Source organism: Mugil cephalus, chromosome 11 (genome assembly GCF_022458985.1).
Source record: "Mugil cephalus isolate CIBA_MC_2020 chromosome 11, CIBA_Mcephalus_1.1, whole genome shotgun sequence".
Lineage (NCBI taxonomy): Eukaryota > Metazoa > Chordata > Actinopteri > Mugiliformes > Mugilidae > Mugil > Mugil cephalus.
Window position 1 is genome coordinate 24,969,328 of NC_061780.1, and position 17,901 is coordinate 24,987,228.

The 17,901-nt window shown below is 41.2% G+C and overlaps 1 protein-coding gene across 1 annotated transcript in view; it reads left to right on the forward strand.

Annotated features, from left to right (window-relative positions):
- Positions 1-13,817, forward strand: part of znf385d (zinc finger protein 385D) — a 96,353-nt gene extending 82,536 nt beyond the window's left edge. Inside the window, exons 5-8 of the mRNA XM_047599262.1 lie at positions 74-436; positions 4,102-4,283; positions 9,611-9,712; positions 12,633-13,817. Coding sequence (XP_047455218.1) covers positions 74-436; positions 4,102-4,283; positions 9,611-9,712; positions 12,633-12,887 — 902 coding nt within the window. The 3' untranslated portion in view covers positions 12,888-13,817. The remainder of the gene's footprint in view (positions 1-73; positions 437-4,101; positions 4,284-9,610; positions 9,713-12,632) is intronic.
- Positions 13,818-17,901: the final 4,084 nt, after the last annotated feature.

Sequence of the window (17,901 nt, forward strand, 5' to 3'; positions counted from 1 at the left end):
ATGAATAAAACATGTTTTTGTCTCTAAATGATGGATGGAGGATTCAAAACCAATCATGTATTTCTGTGTACAGATGGCGTCCCTGGAACGGCGCCTCCACCGCTCTCCCCTGCTCTCAGGCTGGCGCAACCGATGGCAACCTTGGCGGCTCAGACCACGCCGACGCCCTGCGCACCTGTGGCCTCGCCGGTAGTCTCGGGCGCCACGGCGGCCCAGGCGGCCCCAGAGACTGCCCCGGCAACTGCCCCGGCGGCGGGGGGAGACGAAGGCCCGGCGACGCTGGACCCGCCCTCAGAACCCGACCCGGAGCCCGAGGCCGAAGCCGACACCGAGACGGATCCGGAAACGGAGGAGGAGAAGGCCCGACGTCTGCTCTACTGCTCGCTCTGCAAAGTGGCGGTCAACTCGGCGTCGCAGCTCGAGGCGCACAACAGCGGTGAGACGCTTAGAGGCCCCATATTACGCAAACATTCACAAGTAACTAAACTATTGAGTTGTGGCAACACAACAAACCATGTGAAACACCTCAGGTTAAACCACAACACTGAGTATGAGGCGTTTATGATGAGGAGGACAGAAGAGGAGAGAACAGGGTCAGGATTAAGTAGTTAAACAATAATTAACTATTTTAACACTTATTTTAACACTCACTAGTGTTTGAAACCACATTTTCAGGGTTTAAAGTAAATAAATAAATAAATTACTCTGATGTCTGATTCTTTATGAAGCTATGACTGGAAACACAATACTTTTTTACCAGACACATTAGGGTACATTCACACAAAGTACAGGATCGGTATCGCCGATATCAGCTTGAATTGTACTTAGTATTAGTATCAGAAAGGAAGTCTGTGGTATCGAACATCACTAGCCAGCGAAAGCCACCTCCCGTCCCTGAGAGGGGCGTGGAGTGGGCGTGGTCAGACACAGCTCATTAGCATTTAAAGGTACAGACACAGAAGCAGCCTGTTCTCAGTGGAGCTCACTACAGCCGCTTTTTTTGACTGGCTGAAATTCAGGACCGAGACTGAATTCAGGGTAACACACTTTGAAAACAATGATGTTGGATCTCTGACACCCATATGAAATTGTTGAAAAAATGTATAATCTGGGACCTTTAAAGAGTTGCACAATGGGAGGCTCTGCCTGCTGAGTTTCTACATGTGGTTTCCTCAGTACACACTAATTAGGCGGGATTATTATTTCAATTCCTTGTTGGGAAATTTATATGACAAATGCACTTTTTTATTCAGAAGGCCGTTAACTGCCGGCTCTCTCCAACTTGAGTTAAACTGACGGCAGGAAAAAAATCATTTCCAGGCCTGAAAAAAAAACACAATTTCTCATTTATTCTGTATTTGTAGGTGGTTTCCAGAGAAACCATTTATGAAACTTTGATCAGGTACAGTGAGGCATCCTTCCTTTTTAAAAATAAAAAAACACAGATTGCATTTCTGAAGTCTGCCTGTCAGAGAAATCACCAATAACACATCACACAGAGTGGAGGGATGTGACAGAGCACTGAGTCATACTTAGTTTTTGGTCGAAGCTTTATGCACATCAAGGTCGAGCTGCTCTTGGCTCAGAGCATAATTTATTGAAATGAGCATGTTGCTGAAGGTTTGGAACGAGGGAACAAAGAAGTATTAGGATTTAAAAACACTCAGACAAACTCAAAAAAATAACATCCATCATTTATTTATTACCACTTATTCTGTAAAGCGTGGCGGGACTGGAGTCTATCCCACTGTGAGATTCTTAAAAAATGCCAGCACAGACATCAGTATTTCCTGCAGATGCTGAAATCCTTCGGTATGAGCAAAAACATCCTCAACGTTCTACTACTCCTTCATATGCTGCGTTTCTACTTCCTTTAGAAATGCGGCAAAATCTAAATATCATAAAAAAAATAAATAAAAGTACAAGTATAAGTAAAAGTAGGGGCATGCAGGGGCTCATGTGACCACTTCATTTGAAGTCCGTCTTCCTCAAAGTGACGAGAATTTAAGAGAACTGTGGAAAAAACACTAGAACTAGAACATCTTTAAATGCAAACATAGACTAAACCCGACTGCACTTCATTGAAATTTCAGAAATATCACTTTTATTCTGTGAAAAACTGTAGTGGACCTGGAGAGCATTACCACCTTCTCCTTCACATTCCATTCCTTCTCACTTCAAAATAGAAACCGGCTGCTTGTGGGTAGGTGAAGATCTGCTCCAAAGATCCCTCTCCACACTCTGTGAGCAGTAGACTGTAAGGAAAGCCAGCAGGATCCTTCAGGACTTCCCTCAGGACGTTGTCTTTGCTACCAAGGATGTAGGACTCAGAGGAGGAGGCTTCGTCCCCAGAGCTGTCCTCCTGCTCAACTCACTGAAATATGTTTTAAATGTTTCATTTTTTCCAAAAAAAAAAGACAAAAACTGAATTATTTTCCATAAAATAAACAGTAGGTATATGGGACTTTGGTGGTAATTAGAGTCAATGACAATGTGATTGCATTAGTATTTTTTATGTAGTGTCAGATACTCCCTTGTGGACAGAAATGCCCCCATAGACTTCATTTATAACTATATTTTTTAATCTGGCTGCTTTTCCAGTGCAAAACCTGTAATAATAGCATTTCATTTCTAAGAGAAAACTAATGATATTTGACATTTTTACTGTATTTGATCCGATTCAACCATTTTGTCATTGTAGGTCGATGCATAAAATTCTTGTAAATCTCCCTGTTTATTATAATGGAGCCATGTGACTACCAGGGGCCCCTAAGTGTGAGGGTAGAATCTGATAATACAAGATGTAACTGATGATGTTATGTCAGTCAGAGAGTGTAAGAGGAATCATGGACAACTGCAGGAGGCCGTGAAAACTGGGGCAGGTTGATGAGACCAAGACAACAGATGTAGCTGATGGAGCTCCACAGGTCTGATTTATTTCACAAGGAGATGGAGGAGGAGGAGAAGAGGGAGGCACAGTGCTTAGTAATAGAAAAGAAACTATAAGAGATCAGAGGACAGCTCATGAGGAGCTCTACAATCTTTGGCTTCACTTTTAAGGACCAGTCATGGCGTCCACTTTTTATACAGTCTATGATTCACGGTCAAACGTGCAGGTCAGTGTCCTGTGTGAGGAAGATGGAGAACCAACTATGGGATCAACTGTGCTCAACTGCACCACAAGTGACACCAACAGAAAAAAGAAAAAACACCCGCAGAAATGTTTCAAGTTTTGCTTCCTCCCAGCCTATTCTTATAAACAGCGCTATCTTTCTTAGCTGCTGTAATCGCTAAAATATTTCATTTGTTTTCAATAAAAGCCATAAGTCGGGGTCTTTAGGTTCGGCGCTTGAGTCCAATTGACAGTGACAGCTTTGCAGAGACTTGGAACTCGTTCTTAAGGCCCGTTGGGTATTACTCAACTGATCCATGTGTGCTGGGCGAAATATTATTCAGTATAAGAACTGGCTCCGAAACCGGTGGGCGGATCGTAAAAAAAAGTTTATTAAAAAAGAAAAACTTTGAAATGTATCAGATTTCAGGAACAGTTCTGTTTTAGATGTGAACAGAATTAGTTCCCGCATGGCTGATAGATGTGATCCCTGCAGCACAGTATGTGTTATCTGAAAGTACACTGAGTGCAGTGAAGATATGTGCCACCGTGCAAACCTGCAGTGTGAGAAGTGGCTTATTATTAAACCCGTCTGGAGTCACTGCTTCCACCCTCGAGAATTTATTTTGTGGGTTTTTTTTGTCATGTTTTTCACTAAAAACGGTGGAATTGTATCTTATAAATATGTATTTTTTCGAGCTAAATACAGAAATGTGTCCACTCCACATTTATTTGAGTTACAAAGGTCAGTGATGGATTTATTTCATGTCAAACACAACTCAAAGGTCAAACATGTAGCCGGCGAGTTTAACAGGGTTCCTTACTCTCTTTGATCAGCACAGTTTTAGGAGAATTTACAAGCTGACCTTCTCGCAGTGACCCCCATTTTCCTCAGATCGCAAAAAAAAATAAAAATAAAAATGAGCATGCCTCAGATGTCACAGAGTTCACGCTCCGACCCTAACCGCCCCCCCGTTTTGACCCCGCAGGTACGAAGCACAAGACGATGCTAGAGGCCAGGAGCGGCGTGGGCTCCATCAAGTCTTTCCCCCGAGCGGGAGTCAAAAGCAAACTGGCCACGACCTCCAAATCGTCGACGGGCCTGCAGAACAAAACGTTTTACTGTGAGACGTGTGATGTGCATGTCAACTCGGAGACTCAGCTAAAACAGGTGAGAGGGACAAACACTCACTGATAAACTGGAAAATGTAAAATAGTTCCTAGCTTTAATGCTCACAGGGCAGGTCTAACTGGAACGTTACTGATCAGCTGCATTTCTGAGAGATGTTTTTTACGGCACTGCCTCTGTCTCAGTCTACATTATTTAAAAGCTGCTTCCATGTTGACGCATCATTAACAATAATAATATTAATGATGATCATCCAGCAGTACAAATATAAAAAGATACAGACTGACATGTAATGAATTATTAAAAGTGCATTCTGCTGATAGTAATGACATACTTTTATTTTTTAATTGTGCTGTAGCCATAGGCGCGTCTAGCCCATTTTTAGGGGCGCTTAAAACAATGTCCAAGCTCCCCTGAATTGAATAATAATAAAATAAGAGTTGGAAAAAACAACAACAACGAAAAAACGTCTGTCTTTGATAAAATGACACAAAAAAATCTGTGCAAAAGCGGAAAGTAAGTGGTTTAAAACAATATTTTTACGAGGAAATGCAGAACCCACCCACCTCCCCCTTACATTGCAGTGGTATGATCCACCTCCCCCTTCCCTTCACACGAAGTGCGCACATGTTTGGCTGTAACCATCTCCTGTAAGTTACCAAACAAAGAACTATTTACTTCATCACTCAGCACCAACACATTACAGCCATTAGCAACTTTTACTGTTGTTGTTATTGTTTTTTTGTTTTTTTTTTATCTCTCTGGCAAACTAATAGTGCAGGCTGTCCACCGTTTAGACTGGAGCTGCTTGTTGTGCTGTTGTTAAGTTTTGGGTAGGAATATGTGTTGATGTTCCAACTAAGGTGTAAGACTAATACTACCTGTGAGCTAAACATGGCTGAGAAGGACAAATGGGCCCATGCAGAGTCCAGCGCCGAGCTGTGATGTCCATTGGGAAGGAGGTGATTGAGAGTCTAGTTCAGTCCAAAAGGAGAGACAAAGGATAGAATGATGTTGTCTCTTAGGGTTAGGACCCCTGAAGCTCTGGACCTAGAATCACCCCTAACCGTTGATATTTTCACTTATGCACTCTAACACACCTCCATCGTGGTTCACTTATCTACTCAAAATATTTGCTGTTCAAGAGGAGACGTCAGTCTTAAGTTACGAGAACCTGAACCGAGGCCGATCCCAGGCTCTTGAAGTGGAGGCCCATTCAAACGTGTGTGTGGTTTACCACAGTGAAAACTAAAGAACATCTATCCCATCAAAAAGACAGAGTTGATGCACAGTAAATGCACGTGCCACTTAACCGAGCAGATGATTCCTCTGCAAAACCCAACCACCACAATACTTTAAGGTTGGCCATAAATTTCCTGCACTTAAATGATAAAAAGACTGACCTCCTGTTGTTTGGGCCAAGTGATGCCTCCTACGTCCATGCTGATCTCAGCCATTTAAATCAACATTTGACCAAGACAGCAGCCAACCTGTGGGGTAAGACTGGACATCGATCGCAAATTTGACACCCTGTACTTTGCTGTGGGTTGTTGGGGGAGTAGTAGCAGCAAAGAAGACATCAGTAGCATCAACAAATTGATCCAAAAGGCTGGACATGTGATTGGTGGGGAGTAGGAGACATTTCCATCCCATCCACTGCACCAAACACCAGAGGGACAGAGGAACCTGGTCTCCAGCAAACTGAAGTTCTATCCAAGAGTACAGCAGCTCACCTTTTTCTAACAAATAAGCTACTGTGACCAAGAAATTTCTCTTGTGGATCATTAAAATCTTAATCCGTGGCTTTTTTTTCCCCAACTGACCCATAGAGAAACCATTCAATTCTCTGCATCATTTTGAGATTTCAGTCCATGTTTGTGTCTCAAAACTGAACAACAGGCTCCCGCTTTGTTTACGGATACATTTTGAAATTATATTATTTGGTTTTTAAATGTGTTCGTGTCCTCGCACCACAGCATCTGTCCGACCTGCTCCAGCCGTGCGCTCCCTCGAGTCTGTAGATTGTTGGTCGTCTCGAAGACAAAGACATTTTTTGTCTTTGTCTTAGCTGCCATCTTGCTTTTTATCTTTTCTCATGTCTGTGTACAGCACTTTGACCATCCGTGCTGTATTTAAAGTGCTTTATAAATAAAGACGGATTGATGAGGATAAAGTTGAGACAACAGAGTTTCCAAAAAATAAAGTTTTATTCTGATAAATCATATAAAAAAATAAGACCCAATAAACCTTTTATCCACATCTTGTGAGGTGTTGCCTTTTGTTTTTGACCCAGCATCCAACCTATAATAAGACTGCTCCGCTAGCTACCTGCTCGTTAGCCAACATGATGTTTGATTTAATCGGTGTATAAATCTGAGTGAATTTTATTGACATAACCGGGCAAAAAATAAAATGCATTCAGTATTTCTGTTTTTTACAAGCACGCCGGGGTTACTTAGAGAAATCAGGTTAGGGAAGAAAAACAGTTACACGCGCTGTAATAATCTGATTATTGCGGAAGCTGAGTTCACCTGCAGCTGCGGTTAAATCACATTTCTCGCTCGCCTCCCACCACATCTTTGAAGCGAGGATGGATTGTGTGAACCACATTAAGCCGCCGCTCAAAAATTAGCTTCTCTCCGAGCTTTCACGGGAATTAGATTGATGACACGTTAAAGCTCCGCATTAACAGAACGCACCGTTTGCTTGCTAAAAAGTTTTTACTCGTTGACTTTAGCGTGGGATTTTATGTCCTGATGGATATGAAGATGCACGACGGTTGGTAATTAATTTTTCTTTCATCTCGTCGTGCAGCACACTTTTTTTTTTTTTTTGTCTCTGTCGTGCACTCCTGAGGAAATCTGAAGAGAAAGATTTTCTTGTTAAGACGAGGTTCTGTCAGGTTACAATGGAAAATCCCTCAGATTCGGTTGAAGTCTCTGCTGCTGAGGGTCCCTCCACGCCTTCTTCTCCTGTAGCTGCTGATCGCAGCGTCATGGGTGGCATCTACGGTACCTGAAAAGCCTTCCCTCCGTTTTGTCCGCACTAACCTTCAGATTCCTCCCTGAAAACAGACAGGCTCTGTGTGAATATTTCATGCAAGGACTTTCACTTTAGTGCCTCTGAACAGCGGCGAGCCTTTGTGAAAGGAATCCAGCGTGACAAATCTCAGCTACAGCTAGAAACCAGAAGAAAAAGTGCGATTGTTAAATCCGCTGAGAGGACTTGTGAAACGTAGAACACAGCCAGAAAGCTGCCTTTAGTTCATGTTAACGTGCACCCACTCTGAATTATTTACTGGCTTCTTGAGGTTGGAGAGTATTTCTGTACATGTCAGTTTGGATTCTTGTCTTTTATTTGTTTATTCAGAACCACTTGGTTTGATCTTACAGAAAGACACAAAAGTTTCTCAGTGGGTTTTTAACACAACAACATAATGTGTTCTAGTAAAAGCTCTCTTGTCTCCACCTGGCAGAGCTAGAAGTTTTTCACCGTGGGTGGCTCCAATCACGATGAAAGCTGTCATAGTTTTCACATTGATGGAAAGAGGTGTAGTTTTGAAGGTATCTGTTCTTTTATTTTCTGTTCACCCTCAAGAAACGTTTGAAGTTGTTTCTAGTCTGAGGCAGAGGTAAGAGGTGGGCATTACAAGTATTTGTGTTTATGAAACTGGACATGAGTCTGTATGTGAATCTCTACACACACAATCAATTAATCGTCACTGTTTTCACAGAACACACAAAAGCATGTGCACATTCGTCTGTTGGGTGGTTACATTACCAGTAATTTAAGTTAGTTATTGGATGTACTGTCTATTTTCCTTTTTCAATTCTATATGCATTTGTTTTTGTTGACTGTGCAAAATAAATGAAATAAAAAGAAACTAAAAGATTTCATTGCGATTAATCGCACGATTTCCATAGATATGGTGCGATTAATGCAAATTAATTCATGTAATTTATGCAAGTGAATGTAACTATTATTGCAGGGGTGACAACACGGTGACAAATAGTGACCAAAACCTCTAAAAGAAGAGTCTTCAACGTTTTTCAGGCCAGGAACCCCCTCGACCAATTGCTTTCACACTTCCTGCTTTAACAAACTACGGGTCAGGCTGAGGGTCAAATCACATAACTTTCACCACGCTACAATAATATGTATAGAGGCTAAATATATATGCATAAAGTTTGGGTCCTAAGGGCTGAGAAGAAAAGCCTCTGTTGTTCCTAAACTGTCTTTTTGTGTGTGCATTTTATGACAAGTCTGAATTTTGCAAATGTGTGCGACACGCTGTGAAAACTGTCACAGTCTGTTGATCTAATTGTAAAGAATATTGGTCCCTTTTGCTTTTCAGAGAATTTCAGTCAGTAGTCGAGACAGCAGGGATCAGGACTCAGACGCAGTATTATTTTGAAGGCAGTTTATTGAAGAAAGACACAAATAAAGTGGACCTGACAAAAAAAAAAAAAAGAAAAGAAAAGGTAATCTAGGCAAACAGGAATGAAAATGTTGACGTGAAGAGCAGGTACACAAGCTGATTGAAAAATGTGTCGGAAGAGAGGTGGAAACACATCAAACTCTATTCATACTGGCGTTCTAGTGCCTGAATCTAAAAAGTCCTTTAGTGCCACCGTCTGAGCAAACCTGCCCCTTGACCAACTCGTTTATCCGACAAAATATCTCAAAGGTTTGATATTCTTGGGATTTTCTGAAGCATGATTTGCATAGTTAAGTTGCAATTAATTCAAGATTCAAGACCATTTTTATTGATTCCCACAGGGAAATTAAGGGAATTAAGGAAGAACATATACTATGAATATGAGTAGACATAAGAATAAATATAAAAAATTAATGAAATAATCTAAAATAAAATAATAATAACGATGAGGTAGTAAAAAATTACAAAAAATCTACAGTCCAATTTACATGAGATATACAAACATTTACATGCAGATATTTTAGCTAATGATAATTTATATTATTTATGCAAATGTTCCCCCAGGAGGACAGACGTCTAAGATAAGCCGTTAAGAATCAGATTTAGCTGGTGTACATCCACGTCCACCTGCAAGAATAGCCCCCACGTTGTTTTCCCCCCTCTCCTCTGTTGCCATGGTTACACAGCTAGCCATTATAAAGTTTGAAGTATCGGACGACCCTCTCGTTGCCTCCCACGTGCCGGCGTGCTGACGCTGGACAGAGCCTTTAACTTCCTTCCTTCCTTCTCTCTTCACAGGTGTGAAATGAACATTTTGAGCGTTGCATCGTTAAGCGGTTCATGCATGCATGAGGTGACTCACTGAAACTAACATCATCGCGCCTTTCGCCTCATTTGAAGCTTGTTTTTTTTTTTTTTTTCTCATTTTCAGCACATCAGCAGCCGGCGTCATAAAGACCGAGCAGCAGGTAAACCAGCCAAGCCTAAATACAGCCCCTACAGCAAACCACAGAAAGGCCAGACCAAGCAGCCGGTGAGTCACTAGCGCGCCTCCGTCCTCTTATCAGCAGCAACACGAGTCCTGTCACAGTGACTCAGCTTCTCATGCCCTCTTCAGAGACAGACCTACTGTATCCACCAGTTACGCCCTGATATTTGAAACTCTCCTCACTCGGCCGTCTTCAGTTTCCACAGCGTCGTCCTCTTTTGCTTTGAAATTTCTTTGCTCATCAGCAAAAAATATGATCCACCTCCACTCCTCTCCTAAACACACTTGACTGCACTTAATCAGTAAAATGTCAGCTTTCATAACCGGATCACATGCTGAACCAGCTTTTATAAAAAATGTTTTTTAAAAAAACGGCGCAGTGCGATTCCAAATCTTGATATTTTATCGACTAAATGGCAACGTGCGAAGGCTCATCTGAGCCGAATGCTGTTCAGAAGCGTTGGTAAATGTCAGTTTTGACTCATCTGGAGGAGCTCGGTGTGGGGCCTCCGCAGTAGATCGTTTTAGAGTCAGGAAAGCTGCCAAACAGTGAGAATAAGAAGAGTAACTTTGTTGCAAACTTTCCTGCTCTGCGGGTGAGATGAAACAAACGTTTGACGGCCTGTTTTTGATCACATGACCAGTGATGCTGGTAGTGCGTTATTATTTCCAAACCAGTAATGAGATTAAAGGTATTTAGCCAAGTTGCGCTCTGTTACTATGTTTCCCATTTTTCCTGAGTAAAAAGATGTGATGAATGTAACTAATAAAGCAACTTTTAATATCAAGTAATCAGTAAAGTAAGTTACTTTTTAAAGCAACAATGACAATCTGTCACTACATTCTGTTTGCATTTTTTATTTTTTTTTTCACCGTAACATGACCAGATTTCTGGAATTAAATCCAGGCACATTTACAGCAGCAGATAAAATAACATAAAAAAATAATTAAATGTTATCAAGATGAAGAAACAGGGACAATAACGGTTTCATTTATTTTCATATATGTATTCATATTTAAACATATTTAAACTGCTGTATCTCTAACGTCAGTAGCAGCATGACCAGCTACCGTAATAGTTGTAGTCTGGGGGCAGCGTTTTTTTTCCTCATCACGAAACCGTAATTGTTCCTGTTTCTTCATTTCATCTTTTCTTTTTTCTTTTTTATCTCCCAGCTGTAAATGTCCACAGGTTTCCACATCAGCAGTCAGTGCTAACACGGGCCGATGCTAACCTGTTTTACTACCAGTGTGGGATTATTCTACAATATTTACTCATCATCACAGTAAAATATTCCATCCTTTGTCAATCTATTGCATTAATTCCTCTCTAAACCACTAGAAAATGTTGTGACTATACATGAAACACTGAGTTACCGTCAGAATTTAGAAAAATAGGAAGATGAAGGAGAGAGCCGAGCGTTGGGTCTTGCTAAAGGCGTCAGAAAACGACATCCATCACTCCCACAGTTTGCCGAGGCGAGGCGCGGGGGTTTACCAGTGTGGGGGAAATGGCTTTTTTCTAAAACCCATCATTGACTGAGTTAACGGAGAGGAGCTTCTCTGATGAGCGTGGAGTAAAGAATGCTTCCCATAGGGTTTCATAGCGCCTCAGTCGGTGATTGATAGCTCGCGATGGCCCGACGGCTGTGAGGACGCCGCTTTTCCATCACTGATACACAAGATTAAACCAGATAACTTCACAGACCTTTTCCGCCTATTAGCCTGTGTTTGAATGTCACGCGCTTTCATTTTTGACTTTAACATGCGCGCAAATAATTAAAGAGAAAAACCTTCACTAAATTCTTCTTATTGTTGCGTTTTGCCACATTTAACTTCTCCCTTTAGTTGGCTCTAAATAAAAAGGCTCGTTCCCCGCGTGGCCGAGGGGATCAAGGATCCAGCGACCAAAATAAAATAACAAACAGGTTGACATTTTCTTTTCTGCCTCTGGTATCAGCTCCGGTGCCGTGCAGATCATCTGGAACAGTTTCAGCAATTAGCAGCTGATTTCTGGTGCCTGTTCGTTAACCCCCTCCCCCCCCGGCCCTCTTGTTTGTTTGTTTCCTTGTAATACATCAAATTCACAAGTTAAAGCCTGTGTGTGAGTTGGCACTGAATATCTGTTGGAATGTGAAGGTTTTTGTTTTATTTTTCACGATTAAATGTGGACTCTGGTTTATGTGTTTATGAAGAAATGTTCTTTTACTGTAGATGACATCAATTATTTTACAAGTGGCTGTGATTTTTGAAAAGATCGAGTCTGGAAAAAGCTTCAAACTGTGGTGTTCTGGTGTCAGTACTTAAAGTCAACAACTAGATTAGAACAGATTAAACTTTATTGTTAATACACGTGTACAGGTACACAGGAATGAAATGCAGTTTAGCATCGAACCAGAAGAGCCATTATAATATCATTATAATATGGACAATATTATATTTGCACGTGTGCATTTTTCCCGTCTTTTAAGTCAAGTCAACTTTCTTGTCAATTCTGACATGTGCAACACAACACAGGATTAAAATTACATTCCTTAAGGACCTACAGGGCAGCAACCAAATAAAACAAAATGTGCAAAAATCTAAAAATGTATCCTGTTTATACTAGAGATCGGCTGATATGGACTTTTTATTAGGGCCGATACCGATATTTGGAGCTGTTACTGAACCCCGACAAACGAACCTGCATATCAGCCGATACTGATACCAGTAAAAAACGGAAATACTGGTCTCGATCTCTAGTGTATACAAAGTAGACTAAAAAGGGAAACATGACATTATGCATAAAGTGGCTGATGCAACCCTGAGTTGAAATAGTGCAAAAAAGAATGGGTGGAGTGAATATATATATATATATATATGTCCTAAGATCATTTTTGGACGGATTTTATTAAATATTCACGTTGTCTTGTCTGCTCTGTGCTCCTACACCTTGTACCCACTGTCTTTTGTCTCCGTCCTCCAGATAAAGTTGGTTCTGGGGAAGGAGCACCAGTGTCCGCCTCTGAACGCCCAGATCCTTCCCGCTCACCTGGCCGCCGTGGCTGCAGCCGCGGCCGCCGCCATCGGCAACTCCTTCACGCACCGCAATAACCACGCCACCAACCACACCCCGACTCCCGCCCTCTTCCAGACGCAGAGCCTCCCCGCTGCGCTCCTCCGCCCGGCCCCCGGGCCTATCAGGACCTCCCACCCGCAAGTCCTATTTGCCCCTTATTGACCTGTTTGACCCCAGGTGGAGCCCGCCCAAGTGGGGTCGACCCACATCCAGGCCAAGGAAGGCCAAGGGAGTCCTGCGCTTTCAGCAGCTGTGCTCCTTCTATGCATCCAGGATACGGAACATCTTCCCACCACGACTGGACCTTCGTTGCTCCTACATGTGGATTATCCTCACACCTAAAAGCATCGGCGAAGCATCGGCCGCTTTCCTCGTGCTGGATTTATTTCTCCAATCTCACTGGACTCTAGTGCTTTTCTGTGCCACCCTGCAGCCCACGGCTCACCCCCCCCCCCCACCCCCCCACCCCCCACCCCCCACCCAGACCCTCCTGGACTTGGACCCACATCGTATCCGCAATAATGTATAAAAGTAACCCAGTGAACTATGCAGTGTCATTATTCCACGATGCAAGGCGCAGTTTGAGCTAAAGATACGGTAGGGATATATGCTTCGTGTGAAGACACAGCGTGGCACTAAGATCATCGCTTAAGTGGAGGATTATTGTCATTCATAATTTAAAAGGTTGTTACTGATCATTAGAGCGAGCGAGCGAGCGAGGCCCTCCTCTGTTCCTGTATGCACTTTAAGCCCTTCCTCTGTTGATGTCTACACTAGATGACTGTGTTAGATGGTTAGTGTGTGTCGTACTGTGCGTCTGTTTGTATTCGTCCTCGCGTATCTGTGTGTGTGTGTGTGTGTGTGAATGTGTTCTTCAGCATGTGGGTGCGTATGAGTGTGTGTTTTGGAGTTTGTGTGTGTGTGTGAAAGAGAGAGAGAGAGAGCTTTCCATTCGCCATCACAGTCGATATCCAGCACACATCGTCTCTGACCACGTCTCGGGCCAGAGGGACCACACAAGGCTTGTCTGTGTTAACTGTCAGTGTGTAAAAGGTGAACAATTTCAAATAAAAGAGCCCTACTTTGTTAAAAGCTGCTGGTTTTGACTGATTCAGTGGATGTACGCAGTCACGGTACTGATATTCGTTTGGTTAAAGCATTGAAAGATATATATATATATATTTATATAAAGAAGGAGATCAGTTCTTTCAGATATCCAAAAAAAAGGATTGGTTTAATAGAAACATCTGTGAGAGCCGCAACAGTATGTCAGTGTAATCACTTTTTTGCCAGTTTCGTTTGCACCTCTCTGATTTTTCTACATTTCTGCATAAAAATTATACAAAACGTGAGGATTTTCACACTAGTCCTAAAAAAAAAATAGAAAAAACATATTTGAAAAGTAAGCGAACCCCTGTTTCCAGTATCTGCTGTGACCTGAAATATTTCTGGTAACTGCTGATCAGTGGTGTATTATGTAGTTACATCTATACATGAAACATATTCAGGGAGGTTCAAGCTAATTAATTGGATTTATTCGATTAGCAATTTAACCATTTGATTCAGTTTCAACTTAAACAGAAATAACTGTAGATCATATTCTAACTCTAAATTTCAAAATGTACATCCTAACATTTAATATTAGTTATTATTGTTACTATTTAAGTCCTTTGTTTGCAGATAAGAGACATCCTCCTAGCTTCATAAATTTACTCTCCATCTTTCAGACATCAGTGACTTTGATGAAAAAAATGCCTGTTTAGATGACGCCTTCATGAAAACTCTGAAATTTCAGATTTCCGATATCACTGCAAGGAAAAAAAATCAGTTTGGTATATTGGCACCATTTGCTGAACATTAAAATATGTGCAGCAGCTATTTATTATTGGAAGCAGTGATTTCTGAGTTTGACGACTCAGAGCTCATTTTTCCCCAAGTTGGCTTGAATGCAGCATCAGCTGCAACTGAATCTCAAACGACTACTACTGATTGGCTAGTGATGTAAGTTTGGTAGGAAAGCTGTGAACTCAATTGACTGCTCAAATCTGACAATAACCTTCCACCACCGTTTTTTTTCCTTTGTTCATCTTTTCTTTAACTGCATTCAAACACCACATAGTGCCAGAATCCTTTAAGCCCTGCATATTGTACATTGGTTAAAAGCTGGCGAAACGGGTGAAAACTGATGGTGATCTCAGAAGTTCTGGCGCGCCCCCCTGTGATCTTTGGCATGGACCCCAGGTTGGGAACCACATTTCTATTGGATTAAGGTCTGGACTTTGACTTGGCCGTTCCTAAACATTCATCTCTTTCTTCTTTAACCGCTCTTTTGGAGAACCACTTGTGTTCTTGGACTCGTTGTCTTGCTGCATGACCCAGTTTCTCTTCGCATTCATTTTCTTTCAGAGTTCACTGGTAGAATTCAGAATTCATTGGTCCATCAGTGATGACAAGATGCAGCAGAACAGGCCCAAACCAGGACATTAGCGCCCCCATGTTTCGTGGAGGCCTCAGAGAAAACCTCATACTTTCCGTCCACTAAACATTGTCCCAATAGTTTTCTGGCTTGTCTACAAGATATTGGTGAAACTGCAGATGGACAGAAACGTTGTTTTTGGATTCATGAACATCACGCAGCGTTCAGTTTGCAGCTTTTAAACAGTTTGTTTTTATGCATATATAGACCTGTAAAACTAAACAACGTAGATTTTAATTAACATTCCCACATCCTCTGAGTGGGTGTAAGCAACCCTTTTGCAGATAATGAATACAGCTGCACTTCCAACTGTAATCAACAGAAGCTGCTGAGGTTAAATCACACTCAGCACTATCCACACTAATTAATGGCAGAATATAGAGCGCAGATAAGAAGCATTCATTCCTCTTTTATTGCCTTTATAAAATAAATGTTGGTAAATTCGATTTAAAATGTATTTTTTAAGCAAAAATTGCATGCATCAATGTGTTTTCATAAGTGAAAACAACAAAGTAATGTCAATTAATTAAAAATAAATAATGATTTGCTAAAATATTCATCCCCTTCTAGGCAGTAAATGCACCTTTGGCCTCAATCACCACACTGAGCCTGTGGGGATCGGCCTCAATCTGACATCAGACATCTGGATAATTTAATTTTTCTCCATTCTTTGTTATAGAACCTGATAGAGCTTCAGGAGTTTATGAGATATGGTAAAAAATAAATTATATACACACACACACAGTTTTTATAGACCCTGTAAATGCAGAACCCTATAATAAGAACATCCCTGTTAATAATATCTTCACATTAAAATACGTTACAAGAAAATGTTATAACATGCTCCATTAGTTCATTACTTTCTAATCTTTAAGTTATGAACCAGATAATTATAATGCAGTAAATTAAATAAATCTTGAATCCGAATAAATGAAATGAATGAAATAAAAATAATTAAAACAAACCTGAACAATGTACAGACCCACAGTTCAAATAATCCAGATTTTGTCCCAACACATGTGAGCGATTCTGTCAAATTCAGGCAAGAAATAAATATGCAAAAAATATTGTACATCACAAAATAAAATATGGCTCTTGTCCCATGAGCAAGGACGTTATTCTTGTTCTTATTATTATTCAGTTTTCCGAGGGTTTAGATAGCGATCACAACACCGGGCTTGACTAATGCACATTCACCTTCACAATGCACAATTCAAAGTCAGAGCACAGGATTTAAATTCCTCGCACAACACCGTCCCCACCACTAAGAAAATATGATCTTGAGGGACGTTCGCTCACCTTATTTGTATCACAGCGTGTCACCGCAGACACAAATTAGCCTGTCAGAGCCAGACTCAAATCTTATCAGAATATGAGTCTGGTGGCACAATCAGTCAGAGCAACAGAGCCATTAAGGCATTTTCCACAAACGTCTTATTGCTGTTATTTTGCCGTCAATATCTTTTATAGCAGACACAAAGGCGGACTCTAAACAGCTCGCTTCTTGAACGGCACTCATTTTGTTGTAAACTAATTCAACTACACGATGCTCAGATACTTTTCTGTCCATCACCACATTAAGCGTCCTCCCAAATAATTTGCAGGAGCAGGATCAGTTCCTAATGAGGAGACTCCAGTCATTGTTTTTTTTGTTCTCTGCATCAGTTGAAACCATAGACTGTATATAAACATGGACAACACCTCCCCACTTCCTTGCATTGGCCAAACTGATGCTATTTTCTCAAGGATATGGGTGGAGTCTGATCAGTACGGTCCCAGAGTGGAACCATGTGGAGTCGTGATATCGATGCCCCGCCCACTTCCTCCAGACTCACTCATGTTTTCGTTTAATTAACACCATGCTCTGCTCTACCTCTGGGAGTATCGGGCTTTTCCAGATGACGTCACGTAGTCGTCGGATGGTGACGTTTTATAATAAGTTGGACAACAGGAAGAAGTGGCTGTAGGTTAGCAGTTTAAGTGGTTGTTGTTGAAGCAGAGCAACTTTTGTTTAGTCCTTTTACTCTTTAGACAAATGGATAAAAGCTGTATTTATTATTTAATCCTTTAAAGGACTAAACTACTATACGAGTGAATGGATTGAACTCCATGAATAATGTGCTGTCATCATATTTTTTTGTCTTTTGTTTGAAAATTATAAATAAAAAAACTTTATCGAACCATTTCTCCCAAACATATTGTGAAAAATAAATTAAACTCGTGTTGTCTAACCGAACATGTAGTTGACGTCATCTAGAAGCGGCGGATACTCCCCGAGTCGATCTGGTCCCTACACCTGTGCATGGAACGGTTGGCATGGCAACTCATAGTGATCATGATGTCATATCCTGTTTCTATAGATAGGTCACGCCCCTATTTGGGTGAAAACAAGTCGATGTTTATTTTGTGTTGCTAGCATTCGTAGGTGGCCTGAGGTCTTACCTTATTGAATCTCTTTGAATTAAATTAATGAATAATGATAACTTTAACCCTTTTATTAAAATAAGAAAAAAAAACGCTTTACAGTAACACAACTCCGTCGTTACCTACTAGCATTTCAGTTCAGCATCAACATTCATTACTTTGACTTTTTAACATGAAATTTGACATCAACTGTGACGACTGACATTAGCGTTAACGTTAGCATCACAATTTAAAGCGTTTACCACACACGTACACATATCGACTATCAGGGTTGCA